This window comes from Takifugu rubripes, chromosome 22 (genome assembly GCF_901000725.2).
Source record: "Takifugu rubripes chromosome 22, fTakRub1.2, whole genome shotgun sequence".
Taxonomy (NCBI): Eukaryota; Metazoa; Chordata; class Actinopteri; order Tetraodontiformes; family Tetraodontidae; genus Takifugu; species Takifugu rubripes.
Window position 1 is genome coordinate 1,378,943 of NC_042306.1, and position 16,705 is coordinate 1,395,647.

Below are 16,705 nucleotides of genomic sequence, written 5' to 3' on the forward strand. Positions count from 1 at the left end.
CATTTTCCCAGATTTAAAGTGAAGCAGGAGCAGAATGGTGTATTTATTTCTCTATAAATGTATTCATTAAAAATATGTAGGTAATCTGGGTCAAGGCTGTTGCACATTAATGAGTTGTTTGTTGTGTTTGTTGTGTTTTGTGTCATTTCTCTTTTGACAGAATTGCAGCATCATCTCAGCCCGGTTCCTTCCTGCAGCTGGACTTCCGCTGGTTATTCCAGACTGATACTGATTAGTCCTCCACCACTGCTGATGTGCACGGGATAGTTATACTAAATTCAATGTGCTGAGTCATGTTTTCGGCTGTTTGTTACTTTATGTTTGACATCAGAAGAGACAAGTTGGTGAAACAGTCCAGGACGAACAGACCAGCCCGGACCTGCTCGAGGTTCCTTCCTGTTAGGAGGGAGTTTTCCTGCAACTGTTCTTCCCTAGCATCCTGATTCTGCTGAATATTCAAAGTCCTAGTGACTGAGAGCTAAGTGCTGGTTGCCATGGTGATGATAATCCGACTTGGTGTCCTTATTCAGCATAAGAACGCGTGTGTTTGACTTCTGAAAGGCACAAAACCTCCCAAAAAGATTCTATAACAGGATTAGAAAGATGCCAGCAAAAGAGTCGGAACACAAATGCTGTAAAAATAAAACTCCAAAGTTCCAAAGGAAGCTAATTGTTGAACACAGCACCAGTACAAAACAAAAGGAACAAATAGTCCCGAGACTTTCTGAACATTTTGTGGAAACCCTATTGAAGAATGACTGACTGCTATTTAGAATAATCGTTTATCACCTTCCGAAAAGTCCCTAATCTATCCGACACCGCTCCCATTTCATGTAAACATGTGAATCTACAGGCTTCTATCAGCACACTGAACTTTGCACTTTGCTTCTTTTGCTCATATCGGCCGTGTTAAAGATTAGACAAAAGGTTTTATCCTTATTCCAATAACTTTTTCCAGACTTGCTTTCGAATCTCAAAATGAAGCTTGGAAATCAACTTTGAGCAATGGTCACGAGGATGTATAGATGTGCTCAAAATGGGTGGTGCTGGATTTAAACGGCCTTTGTTCCAGCCTGCGTCCGTCTGCGGTGAGTCTCAGTCCGCTTCAGTGCTTCACCCTCCTGGTCGTCATGCGCAAGTGCACCCCCCCCCCGCAACGTTTGAAGCGGTGAAACCAGCTGTAATATCATTATCAAGCCCTGCAAAAGAGGATGTTTACTTTGTCATGTGCTTGATGAACTAAATGTCTTTATTTGAAGTCATAATTGCGGGGGGAAAACAGGAAAGGGCCCCGGCCCCTGGCTGCTTCCTGTTACACACTGCTGACCCCTGCAGGCCGGTGGGTGCAACAACACTGCCTTCTTTTGGGCTTTTAATCAAACTGATAATTCGATATAAATGCTGCAATATCTTTCTTGGACGTTTAAAATTCGAGCTCTCCAGATGATGTGTGTAAAAGCCAACAACCCCACACTAAAGATTGTTTTCTGAATGAATCAGCGTTTAATAAAAAAGTTATTTTCTCACTTGTCTGTTAATCTACTGAGCGACTGTCAACAGTCTTATTTTAAATCTGGCTCCGTTACGAAAACTAGACATGCAGACAATGCCTTCCCTTCCAGAGTGTGCATGTAGAATTTTTCATGTGGTTGTGTGTCAACAGAAACCAGTTGACCCTTGTACGGTCCCACTATCTCACCGTGCTGGTTGTTAGCATTCAAATCGGCTTTGGATCCTCCCTAGCAACTGCTTCAGGTTTATTCTGGACACACCCCTCAATGTCTGTCTGTCTGCTTCATGGACAGATTGGTTACACATGGTTCAAATACAGAGGTGTGGCCCACCTGCTTTCATCCTGGGGACGAGGCATAAATGACTCCAAAGTCCTGGAAATACAGTTCTTTACCTCTACAATTCCCTAACCTGCCCTAACCCTTTATGGGGGGTAATTTCACCTGAGATAGAGAATGAAAGTGGGCTGGGTAGAAAAGATACCACAAAGATACACAATCATGCACAAATTCTGCTAAAAGTTAATCCGCCTGATAAGCAAATACATGAGGTAAGAACGGCGGCTGACTTAAAAGAGGGTTGTTGTTTTTTAAAATCACTATACAACTGCCTCTGGTTGTTGGTTTTTTTCCCACATCAGGGTGAAAGTGTACTCCTCTGCAATATTGAGAGGATTTCAGGGGTTTTAAGCAGGCTTACTGCAGATCTCCCTGCCTACTCATCCCATCTCAGAGACGGAGCGTTTTTGAAATGGTGGAAAAACGCTGCGGGGAAGCATCAATGTGAACACCCAACATTATTACTGGACACGATGACACCAGTCCGGGTTAGTCACTAAACCAGCCGTCACGCTTGTCTGGTGAAAGTCTGGAACTGATATCACACACAAACAGGTTTGGACTGCCTTCACCTTTGCCAAGGCGTTAATCACGTGTTAATTCTGCCGTCTTAGACTCTGTTTTCACTTGTTTTGGGCGGCTGTTGTCAGGCTGGTGTGTAACGAACCCAAACCCTGATCACCTGTTTGTAGCCGGAAGTGACCCTCAGTCCAGAAAGCAAACGTCAAGTTAAATATTTACCTCCCTGTTTGGGAGTGCTTTTACTTGTCTACTCTTGCACGCTGAGTATGTAGTGCAGAAACAGAGAGGCAGAATGGCTGATAGGTCAGAGGGAGGATCCAGTGACTGACAGGAGAGGATCAGTACATGACAAAAACCTCAGCATTTGCCACTCCTTAACCTGACAGCAAATGCCTTAAAATGGGGGGGACAAGAAAAAAAAAACCCTCTTCAACATTCTCTGCAAATGACTGAATGTGTCAGAGGTCAGGAGACCAACCCCTGTCGTCTGTTCTGTTTAATTTGAACGGTCCCATTATGAAGCCGGTTCACTGTCCCACGGTCCAGGTCCCCTCCCGCCTGCTGTGTGAGCGCGTTCGTAAAAATGAGTTGTGAAATAACTACATGCTGTGTCTTGCAGTTTCACAATAAAAGAATTTGAAGAGAAACCATCTGAGCTCTTGGACGCTGTTTGGTTGGGTGTGTTTCATCTGCAAAGCTGGTCTTTCAAGGAAATGTTATAATAGCTGACACTCAGCATAAATGTGTGTATGTCTGTTAACATACGGTACATACTTAACAAACTGTGTTAACTCTGTTAGGTGCACTCAAGACGTTTGAAGTCCTAGGAATGGAGTGAAGATTCCAGTCTGGGGCGTGAGCTCCGAGAGGCTGTTGGTTCAGTTCCTGTCTTCCTCTCTTTGTCCCGGCCCTGATCTGTGCCCTGATCTGTGCCGAGCTGCTGGGTTTGGTCTCCAGTTTAGAGTGAAAGCCCCAGATTACCCAGTGTCTCATCAACTTTAGGAATACTTTTGTTTTCTTTTTTCTTCCTCATATAACCTGACAATTTAATGAGCTCCCCCCATTCCCTTGTCTTCCACGGTGCACACAGTCACGTCACATTGTTGTTTTTCGCCAATCTGGTGTGTCTACTGTAGCATTTAGACTTTATTATGTGTTTTTGTCCATAGATTAGCTGGTAAAACCCCCTCCTTCCTCTCATGTAAGGTGACAAGCTCGTCAGCCAAGCCCAAAAGCGTCACATGCATTTTACGCATGTTTTGCCCTAATTTTAACGTCATGAGAAATAAGGGAAAAAAAGAATAAAGAAGTGAAAACTGTGGCTATAACGTCGCTGATTACGCAGAATCCGTAGTGGTGTGAACTGAGTGGCTGATCGAGATCAAGGTGTGGTTTCTCTCCAAAACGCGTCCAGCAGCTTCCGTCTATTCTCAGCAGACCTTCATCTGCGCAACAGGACGCGCAGCGAGTCCTGGACTTCTGCCTCTGGATGGACCCGGGACAAAACGCTTCTTTCCCATAAACACAACTACTCCGTAAACATGAGCACCTACGGCTCCAACACCCGGCTGAACACCATCGGCCCCAGGAGCGGCTCCCGGCAGGACCTGAGTTCGAGCTTTCGGAACGACGTGTTCGCCGGTGGCAACGGCTTCCATGGGGACTTCCAGGCGGCGGACGGCGGGGCCTACGCCTACTCCTCCACCTTCTCCCGGACCTCCATGCCCGGCGGGGGGCTCGGGGGACCGAAAGTCAGCATGGGTGTGAGCCCAGGAGGTGCAATGAGGTACAAATTACATCTAGAATTCAAATTAAATCCGAAAAAAACGCACCTGTTGCTCTGTGCTGCGTTCACGATAGCCTCGGAACTTAAGGTGTTGGACCTGCAGGCTCAAACTTTCGACTCGTTGTTATTTTTTAGTGGCATTTGAATGAAGGACACGCAGGTTTTGATCGTGTCCCCGGAGGTTAAAGTCGTTCTTTTTAACCGCGGCGTCGAGCTGAGCAGGTTCCGGACTAACTGGACACACGCCATTAAAAACAAGTGCCGGAGCTGCTGGTTTACTGGGCCGCTCGAGAAGCAGCTCTGGCCCCGATCTCTGTGTGTATTAAAGCACTTACTGAAGTTATCACAGCCCACCTGTTGCCGGACACGATTAATTCATTTGAGCACACACCTTCCCTCCCCCCAGCTGTTATTACACGTCATAATGTTGCCATTACATGTGAAAGAGGCTTGATGAAAGTGGTTTCTTTTTATATTTCACAGTGCCCTTTCTTTGCTTTTCATTTCGTTTTATGTGCGCTTTAAATACTTATTGAATGACCCATTGTGCATCCTTGCTCCTTTTGCCCGCTGTATTCAAAGATGTGACGCTTCTTCCATGTGCAGCGTGCATCCTATGCAGCAGAAAGCTGTGCTCCTCACAAACCAGTGTCAGGAATACCTGCAGAGGGCCAAGATGATCCTGCAGACGGTGAGTGATGCACCTAGGAACCACGAGGTCTGATGGCAAGTCTAGACTTGTGATGGTGAAACGGTTATTAGAGTAATACGCAATCAATAATGGCCTGTGTTTGTCTGTGAGGCGGTTCCTGTGGTTAATTAGGTTTCTCCCGTCTGCTGGCTTCATCTAATTGAGTTGATGGGAAAACACGGCGGGTGTCGGGAGCTGAGTGTCCCTATTGATTTGGCAGGGGGGGCCTGTCATGGAGGCAGAGAAGATGCTGATGCTGGGTGCAGAGTCCATGGAGCAGCTGAAGGGTTACGGCAGAGAGCTGCAGCAACTGCGAGTCCCTACGGACATCCACAGGAGGTGAGACAGGAAGCCGTCTAGATGTTCATTCATGACTGTCAACACATGAGTGGTCCAGCCTGCAGCGTCACTCACTGTAAACACGAGCTCACGAACAGCATCAACATTTGCACATCATCTGAATTCCTTTTTATTTTATTTCGCTGCAGCGTGGAACAGCTCCAGCACATGTTCATGGCTCTTCAGCAGCAGATAATGGGCGGCATGACCATCAGGCGCACCCGTGGCAGCGTGGGCTCCCTGGACGGAGGCAGGGTCTTCAACGATGCCGTCGCCTGGATTTCCCAACAGAAGGTGAGAGGATCTCATAAGTGATCTGTGGACGGGAGACCCCCCGCAAGCGCATCAAGATTTAGTCATGGGTTAACTGGGTTAACCATCAGAGGCCCCGCCCTCCTCTGCTGCACAACACCAATTATTTGCTCTGGGAATTTCTGTAAAAAGGCACTTGAGTCTGTTTGTTTCAGCATAATGTCAGCTAGCAATGTTTTCCTTTGGAATGCTAGGAAATGAGAGATTTCCCAGAATCCCCCCCCCCCCCCCCCCCCCCCCCACCTTCCAGTGTTTTATTGATGCACTTTGCTCTTGAGATTTATGTCTTGAAACGGCCGGCATATAGATTAACCTTAGCAACGGCTATACAGAAACAATTGTGTTGTCATGTGTCATAAAAATTGTTGATACTAAAATTACATTTTAGTCAATATCAGATTATTTCCACCAAATATGGATGAGTTATATCTATTTAGAATGAAGGGATCGTATTAATCATCTTATAATGTTATCAGTCTGAATCCACTTTTGGGTTTATTTTTGGCTCTGATGGTGTGTCACTGTGAATGTTTTGCCTTTGTGAGACGGGACGGAGGAGAGGTGGAGGGTGATGCACTTACCCTATCACTTATTCTGACCTTCTGTAACTGAAGCCATCTGGTCCCGCTGCCAAAACCTGATCCGTGAGTGAAAGAGAGGCTGAGGGAGGCGCGGGCGCGACCGAAACAAAGAGAACTGTTCTAGAAAGAAAAAAAAAGACTGGGGCAAATAAGGTTGCTGTGGAAGCAGAAAGAAAAAGTAAGAGTGGAGAAGTGTGAAATCTGACACCCTCCACTCACTCCGTCGTTATGGGACAGGGGAGTTCTGCACATTTCTGACAAGTTCATGGGAAAACGCCCTTCTTGCGTCTCCTTAATCCTCCTACTCATGTTAAAAAAAAGCTATTCTGTCACCATTGCAGGGTTGTTTCATACAGCTCCTTTCATTTGAGGTAGCAAAAACAACCACAGTGTAGGCGACTTTGCTTCAGTAGCAGCATTGTTCTGTAACTTTTATAGACGCTGGCTGTGCTGCTGAGTCTTTTAACGGCCATCTTGTGAGTTCCAGATGAGCACCCATCAAGGAAAGGGGAGTGGTGTCAGAACAAAAGCCCTGAGAGAGAGAGAGAACTGTTCACAGACCAGGGCCTGGCTGGGGTTGATTTACTGTTCTTATCTGGGCTGGAGGCTGTAAACAAGAGGGGAACACTCGGGCCAAATTCCTGCGCGCTTTACTGGGCTTATACTGACACCTAGAGGTGAAACAGGAGAACGACGTAAAGTCCAGCAGTGAAAGACAATAAGAGAAACGTTTAAATCAGAAAAACAAAAGCTCCATCATATATTTACCTCAAATAATAGTTTTAGTAAAGCGTTTTATATTTTTGCCTGCATCTTTATTAAAGCTTTGTGTTAAGATAGCCAAGACTTTTTAATTTGAAGGTGTTACAAAGTAGTCAGAGATGTAATTTCTTCCAAGCTGAGCTCTATTTTCTCACCGCATCACGCGTATTTGCAGCGCATGATTGAGATGGCTCCGTGGGGGGACGACTCCGCCAGCATTGAAAAGCAGATCGCGACCCACAACCGAACCCACAGCTCTCTTCAGAGGAGCCAGGAAGTCGAACGTGCCAGAGATGAGCTAGTAAGTGCTCTCGCTGTAGTTTGTATTGGTTAAAGAAAAATGGTCATCACATATTTGCAACAAGCTCTCTCTCTCTCTTCAGAATGCTAAGGGGGACAGGTACAACCTCTCCGTCTTGGAGCAAGAATGGGACAGTCTGCAGGTAGGACCACGACAGCCTCACACAGTGCTGTTAGTTGGGACTATAATTCACGCGTGTCCCTCATCTGTCTCAGAAAATGTCCCACAACCGCGTGAGTCAACTGCGGGAGCTTCAGAGCATCATCGAGGAAATCTCCCAGGCCATCATGTGGGTGAACGAGAGAGAGGAGGAGGAGCTGGTGTTTGACTGGGGAGACAAGAACATCGACCAGTATATTCCCAGGAAGCAGGAGAGCTACTCCGTAAGGCTGAACCCTGGGTTCAGGGCTGGGGTTCTTACTCAGGACTGTCTAAAAGTCTTGCTCCTCGCTCCCTCGACAGGGTCTGATGAGGGACCTGGAGGAGAAAGAAAAGGAGCTGAACAAGCTGAAACTGAAAGCAGATGGTCTCTTGAACAACAACCACCCTGCTTCAGATAAAATTCAAGTAAGATTTCCCTATTTTTTTTTTTGGTTGATGACGATAAGCGGAACACGATCCTCTCGTCACTGCTGACTCTCTGTGCCCGTCCAGGCCTACATGGACACCTTACAGACGCAGTGGAGTTGGCTCCTCCAGATCACCAAGTGCATCCATGTTCATCTGAAGGAGAACGCTGCCTACAGCCAAGTAAGTGCTCGATCCAGCACTGGCTTTTCTGACAACAGAACCTTGTGAAGACTTGAGTTTCTGCCTCCCCCAGTTTTTCAAGGAGGCCAATGAGACCTACACGAAGCTGCAGAAGGAGCACGAGTCCATCCGGAGCAAATTCACCTGCAACAAGAACACCCCGCTGGAAAACCTGACTGACCTTTTGAAAAACCTGGAGGTATGGATGCCTGGTTCTGCTGCGTTCGGGTCCAAAGGTTGTGATACGGGCCAGAAACGTTGACCTTTCCTGCCAGTGATGCTATACGTCTCAGATACACTGGCGCCTTTATTTGGCCCGTGTCGTACCATGTTTCTTGAAAATGAGGTCACTCGTTCTTCCCTCTGGAACGCTGACATACCAGGAAGTGGAACAAAACACAGCCGCCTTGGCAGAGAAAGCAATTTGTTCTTGAGTGATGTGGTTGTGAAATCGGTCCAGTATGTCTGGTGAACTGACTCAGGCTTGTGGTGGGTGTAGAGTTCCAGGCCCTGAACGATAGCTGTCGACAGATAACAACACAGATTTGGGGTTTGTTTTGTTTTACAGAAAGAGAAGGAGCGAATCATGGAGAACAAAAGACAGGTCCAAAGTCTGGTCAACAAATCCAAGAACATCGTCAGGCTGAAATCTCGCAACCCGGAGGAGAGGAGCAGCAGCCCCGTCATAGTGCAGGCTTTATGTGACTTTAAACAAGACCAGGTGAGATACCTGCTTCCTCCCACGCACCAAACAACACACAGGGGCCCAAAGGGGCTGTGAAATAATGTCATTCTGTCCTTCCTGTTTGTTTTCTGCGTTCCAGAAAGGTATTCTCAAAGGGAACGAGGGCATTCTGAAGGACAACTCGCAGCGCAGCAAGTGGCTTGTGACGGGACCTGGGGGTCTGGATATGCTGATCCCCTCCGTGTGTTTGTTAATCCCCCCTCCGAACCCGCTCAGCATCGGCCTCGCCAGCAAGTAGGAGACTGTGGAAGACGGCATTTATGTGCCGTACCAGTAGAGGAAGTGAGACAAACCTTCTTTTTTTTTGTGCCATTTCATAGAAATGAGCAGTATTATGAGGCAATCATGAGCATCTGGAACCAGCTGTACATCAACATCAAGAGCCTCATCTCATGGCAGTATTGCCTCAAAGACATCAGCTACATCAACTCCCTCACTGTCAGCATGGTGAGCTCTCAAACACAGGAGCCTTCGTGTGCAGCGTGTTGGGTTTAAACTGCCGACTAACCCGACTCGTCTCCACTGGCAGCTGTCCAAGATGCGTCCTGAGGAGTACCGCAGCAGTCATCAAAAGACTGGAGACCCACTACCAAGAGTTCCTGCGGAGGCAGCCAGGGCTCTGAGATGTTTGGGGAAGAAGACAAAAAGACCATCCAGGGCCACTTTGATAAAGCTCAGAGCCACTACGACACGCTGATTATCCAGCTGCCTTCTTACCGTGAGTGAAAATGTCTCTAGTCTCAGTGATGCTGTTCTCAGTGATGCTGTTGTTCTCGCTCTAATTCCCCTTTAACTATAACAGGGGAGGAAGAGGTCGAAGTTCCGAAACAGGAGGTCGCCAAGCCTGTGACCAAGCCTCCGCCTTCTACCAGCGCCACCTTAAGCCTCACGCTGCTCAACAGCCTGCAAGAGCTCCGGCGCAGACTTGAGCTGGCTGAGTCGGGTCTCACCAGTCACCTTCACGTCCCCCTGGGGGAGAACGGCGTCCACCAATGCTCAGTGCACATCCAGAGGCTCCAGGTTGGTCACAAATTAATTAAATGTCGCTCATATTGCCATTTATTTGTGGCTCATTTGCTGATTTATTCTATATTTAATTGCTTCTAGAGTCTGCACGAAGAGCTGGACTCCATTTATGACGAGTACCTGCAAATCAGAGAGAAGATTAAGAAGAAGCTGGACGGACTACCGCCCGATTCTGAACAGGCCAAGTTCCTCCAGACTGAACTGGAAATCATCAACCAAAAACTGGGGCTGCTGCAGAGCCTCAATCAGATCTACTTTCAAAGGTAATTGGTTTTGTATCCAGTCAACCACAGAAGGTAACGAGCAGGATAAAGAGCACTTTTAATGTGATGGATGTGTCTTTCTGACAGACTGTCAGCGCTCAAATCCTTGCTCCAGAACCTTCTCCAGGCCGAAGATATCGTTAAAGTCAACGAGACTCGTTTGACAGAGAAGGAAACCAGCTCTCTAGATCTTAAAGAGATGGCGAACTACCAGAGCACTCTGAAGGTTTGTCACACCTCCATCCAGTGTTATAACGAATGGAACCTATTTTTAAGGATATGTCTCTATTTGCTGTTTTAGCAAATGAAAAATGAGCTCGATCAAAAACGAGACTTGCTGACAGCGCTGGAATCCGACCTGGCTAAAGCGCTGCACTGGAACGGTCAGATCTCCGAGTCCTTCCACAAGTGTGACGTGGACCTGTCCAAGTACTCGGACCTGGTGGGTCAGCTGTGTGACCGCTGGCGTCGGATCCAAACACAGATAGACAGCCGGTGGGTGCAATACTTTTCCAGTGCGTCCTTGTTTCCCGGATAGGAAATGTGTTTAAAATATCCCCTCTCCCACTCTTTCCTTTCAAGGCTGTGGGACCTGGAAAAACAGGAGAAGCAACTGGATCATTATCAACAGAACAGCACTTCCCTGGAACAGTGGATTGACAATGCCAGGAAGCGCCAGGACACCCTGCAAACGGCCAAATTTACTGACATCCAGAAATTAATGGATCACCTCAACCAACAGAAGGCACGTTGTCCTCCTTTTTCCCTCTATAGCAATAACACGTCGCCCAAAGTTTCTGCCCTTTAATTAGACATTCTAGTAATTCTACTACTGGAATAATAAATAAATATTTTGGAAAGTCTAACAGTACCGGTTCTGCACAGGCACTTCACACAGAAATTAAAGGAAAGAAGGAGAGAGTGGACGATGTGCAGAAGACTGCAGACACCTGCGCTACGTCCATCAAGGTGTGCGGCTAACATTTTACATGTTTAGCTTGGACACATTGTTTTCACCCGACACAATGGAGTGACCACTGTTGCATTTCCAGGACTATGAGCTGCAGTTGGCTTCCTACAGTTCTGGCCTGGAAACTCTGCTTAAGATCCCAATCAAGAGAACAATGCTTCAGTCTCCGGCCTCCGTCGTCAGGCACGAGGTACGAGAAGCATCGTTTTTCAGTTAGTTGTCATGACGTCACTTTGAGAAGATGCTCCTTGCTCCGGGTTTTGACCTTTTTGCCCTAAGCACATCCATTATAAGATATTTAAAACAACCCTCTGATGGCATTTGTCATTTAGAGCCGTCTCATGTAAATATCATTCTATATTTTTTAAATGATTAATTTTCCATTCCTCTGAACTCTGTCAGGTGGCCGGCCTTCAGTCGCAGTATATCGAGCTGCTGACCCGATCCAGCGACTACTATAAGTTCCTCGGGGAGCTCCTCAAGAACATGGAAGAACTGAAAGTATGTGTTGGACCTGGTTGCAGCTATTTATAACAATAAAGTTATTTTATGCAGAAAGATTTACAAATAATGCAAAGGTAAAATGTGTTTTCGAACCTTTTTAACATTGTTTTTGCACTACTGCACTTTTCAGATTAGAAACACCAAGATTGATATGTTGGAGGATCAGCTGAGGCTTCTGAAGGAAGACATTAAGGATCGTGACCTGAAAAACAAGACTCTGGAGGACGCTTTGGCCCGCTACAGAGCTGGAGCTCTCACAATCAAAAGACCAGCTTATTGATTTGGAGCAAGTGAAAAGAACCACTGTGTTGCAAGTAAATGCTACCAAGGAGAGTCTGGACAGCACCCACAACCAGATGCAAGACCTGAATGACCAGCTGACACGCATTAAATACCAGCTGGAAGAGGAAAAAAGGAAAAAAAAGGCTGGCAGAAGAGCGCTACAACAGTCAGCAAGAGGAGTATGAGGCGGCCGTTCGCCGCAGACAGAAGGAGCTGGAAGAGCTCAACTGGGTGAAAATTGACCTGGAAAAAATCAGTGAAAGACAAAGAACGTGAACTGGAGAGGATGAAGTTATTGCTAGAGGAGGAAGCAACACGTCGGCGCAACGCTGAATCGGACATTTCCAAGGTAAGAGCACAGTGCAGCCAGGAGATTAATCAGCTTAAGCAGACCTACTAAACCCGAAATCCACGTCACCAAGACCACATCCTGAAAGCATCACAGCAGAAAGACGACAATATAAACAGAGGTAAAACTGCAAGTTGACAAACTGACCGCTGAGAAGAAAGATCTGGAGGAGGAGCTGAGGGAGGCTCAAGCAGTCTATGGCTCTGGCCGAGATGCACAGAGCAAAAGCAAGCAGAAGTCACAGCAGAGGGGCGTCAGTCACACAGGAGACAAGGATCCGCAGCGAGCTGGAGGTCAGCTTAGAACCCTGAAGCAGCAAAGAGGTGACGATGAACTCAAAACTCATGGAGGCCATAAAAGCAAGCAGGAGCTGTCCAGACAAATCAGCATTCTCACATTTAATCTGGAGGAGGAAGGAAAAAAGAGGAGAGCTCTGGAACTGGAAATCAGTCACACGAAGCAGGCAGAAGCAGAACTGAAGTCGAAGAACGCCTCCTACCTGGAGGCTCTCAACAAGCTGAAGGTGTCTGAGCAGGAGATCCGCATCACCAAAATAGAGCTGGAGAAGCAAGCGAGTGAGAAAACCAAAGCCGAGCAGGGTTCGATCAGGCTGCAGAGCCGCATCCGGGAGCTCCAGTGTTCCCTGGACGGGGCAGAAGCTGAGCTGGAGAACCAAAAGAAGGCCGCCCAGGAGGAGTTCACCCGCAGAAAGAGAATTGAAGCCGAGTTGGAGAGGATGACGCATACATGCAAAGAGCACACTACTACCATCACCAAACTGAAATCTATTCAGGTGGAAGTTTCAAATTCTGAAAGGAAGCACGGGCAGGACCTCGCTGCCCTCCAGGATGCCCTGGACAGGAGCACGAGGGAGCACAAAGTGACCAAGCAGGAGCTGGCAGCAGCTACGGCAGAAGTGAGGGGGGCTAAACAGAAGCTCCTGCAGGAACAAGCGCGAGTGTTTGAGCTCAACCAGCGAAACGAGACCTTGTATAAGACCTTGGAGGAGAGGAGCCGCCAGCTGAATGAGTACACCACAGAGATCGAAACTCTCAAGACTCTGACACAGAACCTGACCAAGGAGAGGCTGAGGCTGGAGGAAGAGCTGAGGGCAGTTAGGCATGAAAGAGATACCCTGAAGCACAGCAGAGACTCTGTAGATGAAGAAACGGCCACTCAGATTTCAGAGCTCCATATCCAGCTTCAGAATAGCAACAAGAGGACAGCAGAGTTCCAGGCCCTCATCAATGACCTGACCAAGGAGAGAGAAAAGCTTAAAAAGGAGATAGAAAAAATCCAAAAACAATCGATCGAGGTATTTTTGATTGCGTCAAAGGGCCGTTTACGCTGTCTATACTTGCTCTGACTCCTATTCTGCTTTTGCATGAATAATCTTGGCTGAGAAAGGTTGATGCCACAGTAGCTCTGCAGTACTAATGACATGAAATTTAACTCATTTTTGGTCGCTTTCTATACAGTATGTATAGGCTGTAGGCTCTACTCTGGGCCTCACATGAATGTAAACCTGATCAACAATCAATTGAAGAAAAAAAAGTACCTTTGAAATGTGCAGTTACATTCATATCTGATTGTACACGACAAAGAATGGCCTCAGAAATCAGGCAATACCACTATCAAACATTGTTTTTATTATAGATAGTGATGAGGAATATTAACACAAACCGAGTTAATACGTTTGCAGCAGCGTGTCTGGCCTGACGATTCTGTCTTTATCTCTTTCTCCACAGACATCCATGATGGCGCAACAGTCCCAAAGCCATTACAACGAGCTGTTGCTGGAGAGGGACAGCCTGCTCTCCAAGCTTAAACTGCTGGAGCAGGACAAGTCGCGGCACCAGCGCCTGGAAGATGAGCTCACGCGCATCAAACTCTCCCTGGAGACTGAGATTCGCAATAAACAACGCCTGCAGGATGAAAAGAGTGGGATCCAAAAGGACTTTAGTCACCTGAAGAACCAGTTTGAGCTAAGGGAAAGGGAGATTAGGCAGTGTAATTCTGACCGGGACAAGGCGGAACGAGACAAGCTTTCCCTAAAAAATGACATCGAGAAGCTCATGAGGGAGCTGAAAACCGTTGAGGAACGATACAAGAACCGCCTGTTGATCTCAGAGAAGGAGGCGTCCGACCTGGCTCTGAAGAGAGACGCGCTCGAGAGGGAAATACAGAAGCTTCGGCAGAAACCGGCCAACTTGAATAAGCAGACCCAGACGAATGAGAAGATGCCCTCCATCGATCCATCCAAACTGTGTTTGAAGGAGTGCGTCGCAAAGTCACCGCGCACCAGCTTTGTGACTGCGGCATAATCACCAAAGCCACCCTGGAGCAACTCTTAACAGGAAGGAAGACAGTGGATGAGGTAGCTGTGGACATCCAGCTGAGCCTGAAAGGTACCGGCGTCATTGCAGGCATGGTGTCACGTTCTCACGGGAAAATGCCGTTCAGGGAGGCCAAAAACAATAAGCTCCTCACCCCAGAAAGTGCCCTCAAGCTTCTAGAAGCTCAAGCGGCCACAGGCTACATAGTTGACCCAGCATATAATGAGAGGATGTCTGTGGACACTGCATGTTCTCGAGGAATCGTGGACACTGAAGACAGGGAGGCCTTGGTCACCGCTGAAGCTGCTTGTACCGGCTTCAAGGATCCATACACTGGCAAAGTGTTGTCGGTGGGTCAGGCTTGCAAACAAGGCCGCCTCAACAAAGACACCGCCCTCCGTCTGCTGCAGGCTCAAGAGTCCGTGGGGGGCATCGTGGATCCGGTTCTGAGTGTATTCCTTCCAAAGGATCAGGCTTTGGATCGCAATCTCATCGATCAGGATCTCTACACGGCACTGAACAAAAGACCTGCTTGCTACCTGGATCCAGCAACAGGAGAGAAAATAACCTATTCTGATCTCAGGAAGTCATGCACGGTGGATCCGGTTGGTGGGTTGCTTCTGCTCTCTGCTCCAGAAAAGGCCATGACCGTGAAAGGTCTGCGCGGGGAGGTCCCCGTGAAAGAGCTGGTTGACTCGGGCCTGCTCGATGAGACCGACTCAAAGAAGCTCTCCACTAAAGAGATTGAAGAAAAGCTGAAGTCGTATCTTTACGGCAGCACCTGCATTGCAGGAATCTATGATGAGGTCAAGGACAGGATACTGCCTTTCTATCAGGCAATGAAAGAAGGTCTGCTTATGAAGGAACCACCCTGGAGCTTCTTGAGGCCCAAGCAGCGTCTGGCTTCGTTGTTGATCCAGTCAACAATATCTTCTTGACAGTAGAAGAGGCTGCAAAGAGAGGCCTGATAGGACAAGAGTATAAGAACAAGCTCCTGTCTGCAGAAAAGGCAGTAACTGGATACAAAGACCCAGAAACAGGAAAGATAATCTCCCTCTTCCAGGCTATTGAGAAAGATCTTGTTGAAAAAGGTCATGGAATTCGCCTTCTTGAGGCCCAAATTGCCAGCGGTGGGATTATTGACCCCAAAGAGAGTCACCGTATTGATGTGTCCATTGCCTATAGAAGAGGATATTTTGATGAGGAGATGAATGAAATCTTGACGTACGAAGGCGATGACACAAAGGGATTTTTTGACCCCAATACAAAGGAGAATCTGACGTATCTTCAGCTGAAGGACAGGTGCATCAAAGATGCCAAAACAGGCTTAGTGCTCCTCCCCCTGAAAGACAAGAACAAGCTGCAGAAGTCAGAAGAGAGCCGAACCAATGTCCTTCGCAAGCGGAGAGTTGTGATTGTCGACCCGGACACCGGGCTGGAAATGTCAGTGAGGGAGGCCTTCCACAAAGAGCTGATCGACTACGACACCTTCCTCGAACTGTCTGAGCAAGAGTGCGAGTGGGAGGAAATCACCATCAAGGGTTCGGACGGAACTTCACGCTTGGTGATAGTGGACAGGAAGACGGGGACCCAGTATGACATCAAAGACTGTCTGGAACGCGGCATCGTTGACCAGGCGTCTTTGGATCAGTACCGGGCGGGGGCGCTGACCTTGACTCAGTTTGCCGATCAGATCACCCACAAAACGAGCGCCACCGAGATGACCATCGCAGCCACCAACGTTGAGGACATGGTCACCTGCAGCAGCCCCAGCTGGCGCCATCTTCTCCCACCGTCCGCAAACGTTTCAGCAGCATCTCTATCACCGTCTCTCCACCCGAAATGTTTGACGACCACAGCCCGGTGGCGGCTATATTTGACACCGAGACCCTGGAGAAGATAACAATCACCGAAGGTCTCCGCAGAGGCATCGTCGACTCTCTTACGGCACAAAGGCTCCTGGAGGCCCAGGCGTGCACGGGTGGTCTTATCAACCCCGCCAACGGTGAGAGACTCTCGCTGCAGGATGCTGTCCATCAGGGCATCCTCGATGAAAGCATGGCGAGCAAGCTGAAACCCGCCCAGAAGGCCTCTAACGGCTTTGAAGACGTGAAGATCAAAAGGAAGATGTCTGTGGCGGAGGCAGTGAAGGAGGCGTGGCTACCTTATGAAGCTGGGCAGAGGTTTCTGGAGTTCCAGTACCTGACGGGAGGCTTAATGGAACCTGGGTCCGGGCGGCGCGTCACCATCGAGGAGGCTATCCGCAGAGGCTGGCTCGACGGGCAGGGGGCCCAAAAGCTTCAAGATACACGGAGCCACCAGAAGAACCTGACCTG

At 48.0% G+C, this 16,705-nt stretch overlaps 1 protein-coding gene across 1 annotated transcript; it reads left to right on the forward strand.

Moving 5' to 3' along the window:
* Positions 1 to 3,777: 3,777 nt before the first annotated feature.
* LOC115247960 (desmoplakin-like) lies at positions 3,778 to 16,703 on the forward strand (the record flags this gene model as incomplete). Its single annotated transcript, XM_029831103.1, is given in 33 exon segments — positions 3,778 to 4,158; positions 4,741 to 4,849; positions 5,070 to 5,188; positions 5,338 to 5,482; positions 7,019 to 7,144; positions 7,227 to 7,286; positions 7,360 to 7,527; positions 7,607 to 7,711; positions 7,799 to 7,894; positions 7,968 to 8,093; positions 8,463 to 8,615; positions 8,719 to 8,873; positions 8,960 to 9,086; positions 9,169 to 9,201; positions 9,203 to 9,247; positions 9,249 to 9,357; positions 9,442 to 9,659; positions 9,747 to 9,928; positions 10,016 to 10,154; positions 10,230 to 10,423; positions 10,511 to 10,673; positions 10,814 to 10,897; positions 10,981 to 11,088; positions 11,301 to 11,399; positions 11,533 to 11,649; positions 11,651 to 11,830; positions 11,832 to 11,933; positions 11,935 to 12,081; positions 12,191 to 13,348; positions 13,782 to 14,295; positions 14,298 to 15,224; positions 15,227 to 16,150; positions 16,153 to 16,703. Coding segments are annotated over 33 exon segments (7,728 nt in total), but the record flags the coding sequence as incomplete, so codon positions are not given.
* Between the last annotated feature and the right edge of the window lie 2 nt (positions 16,704 to 16,705).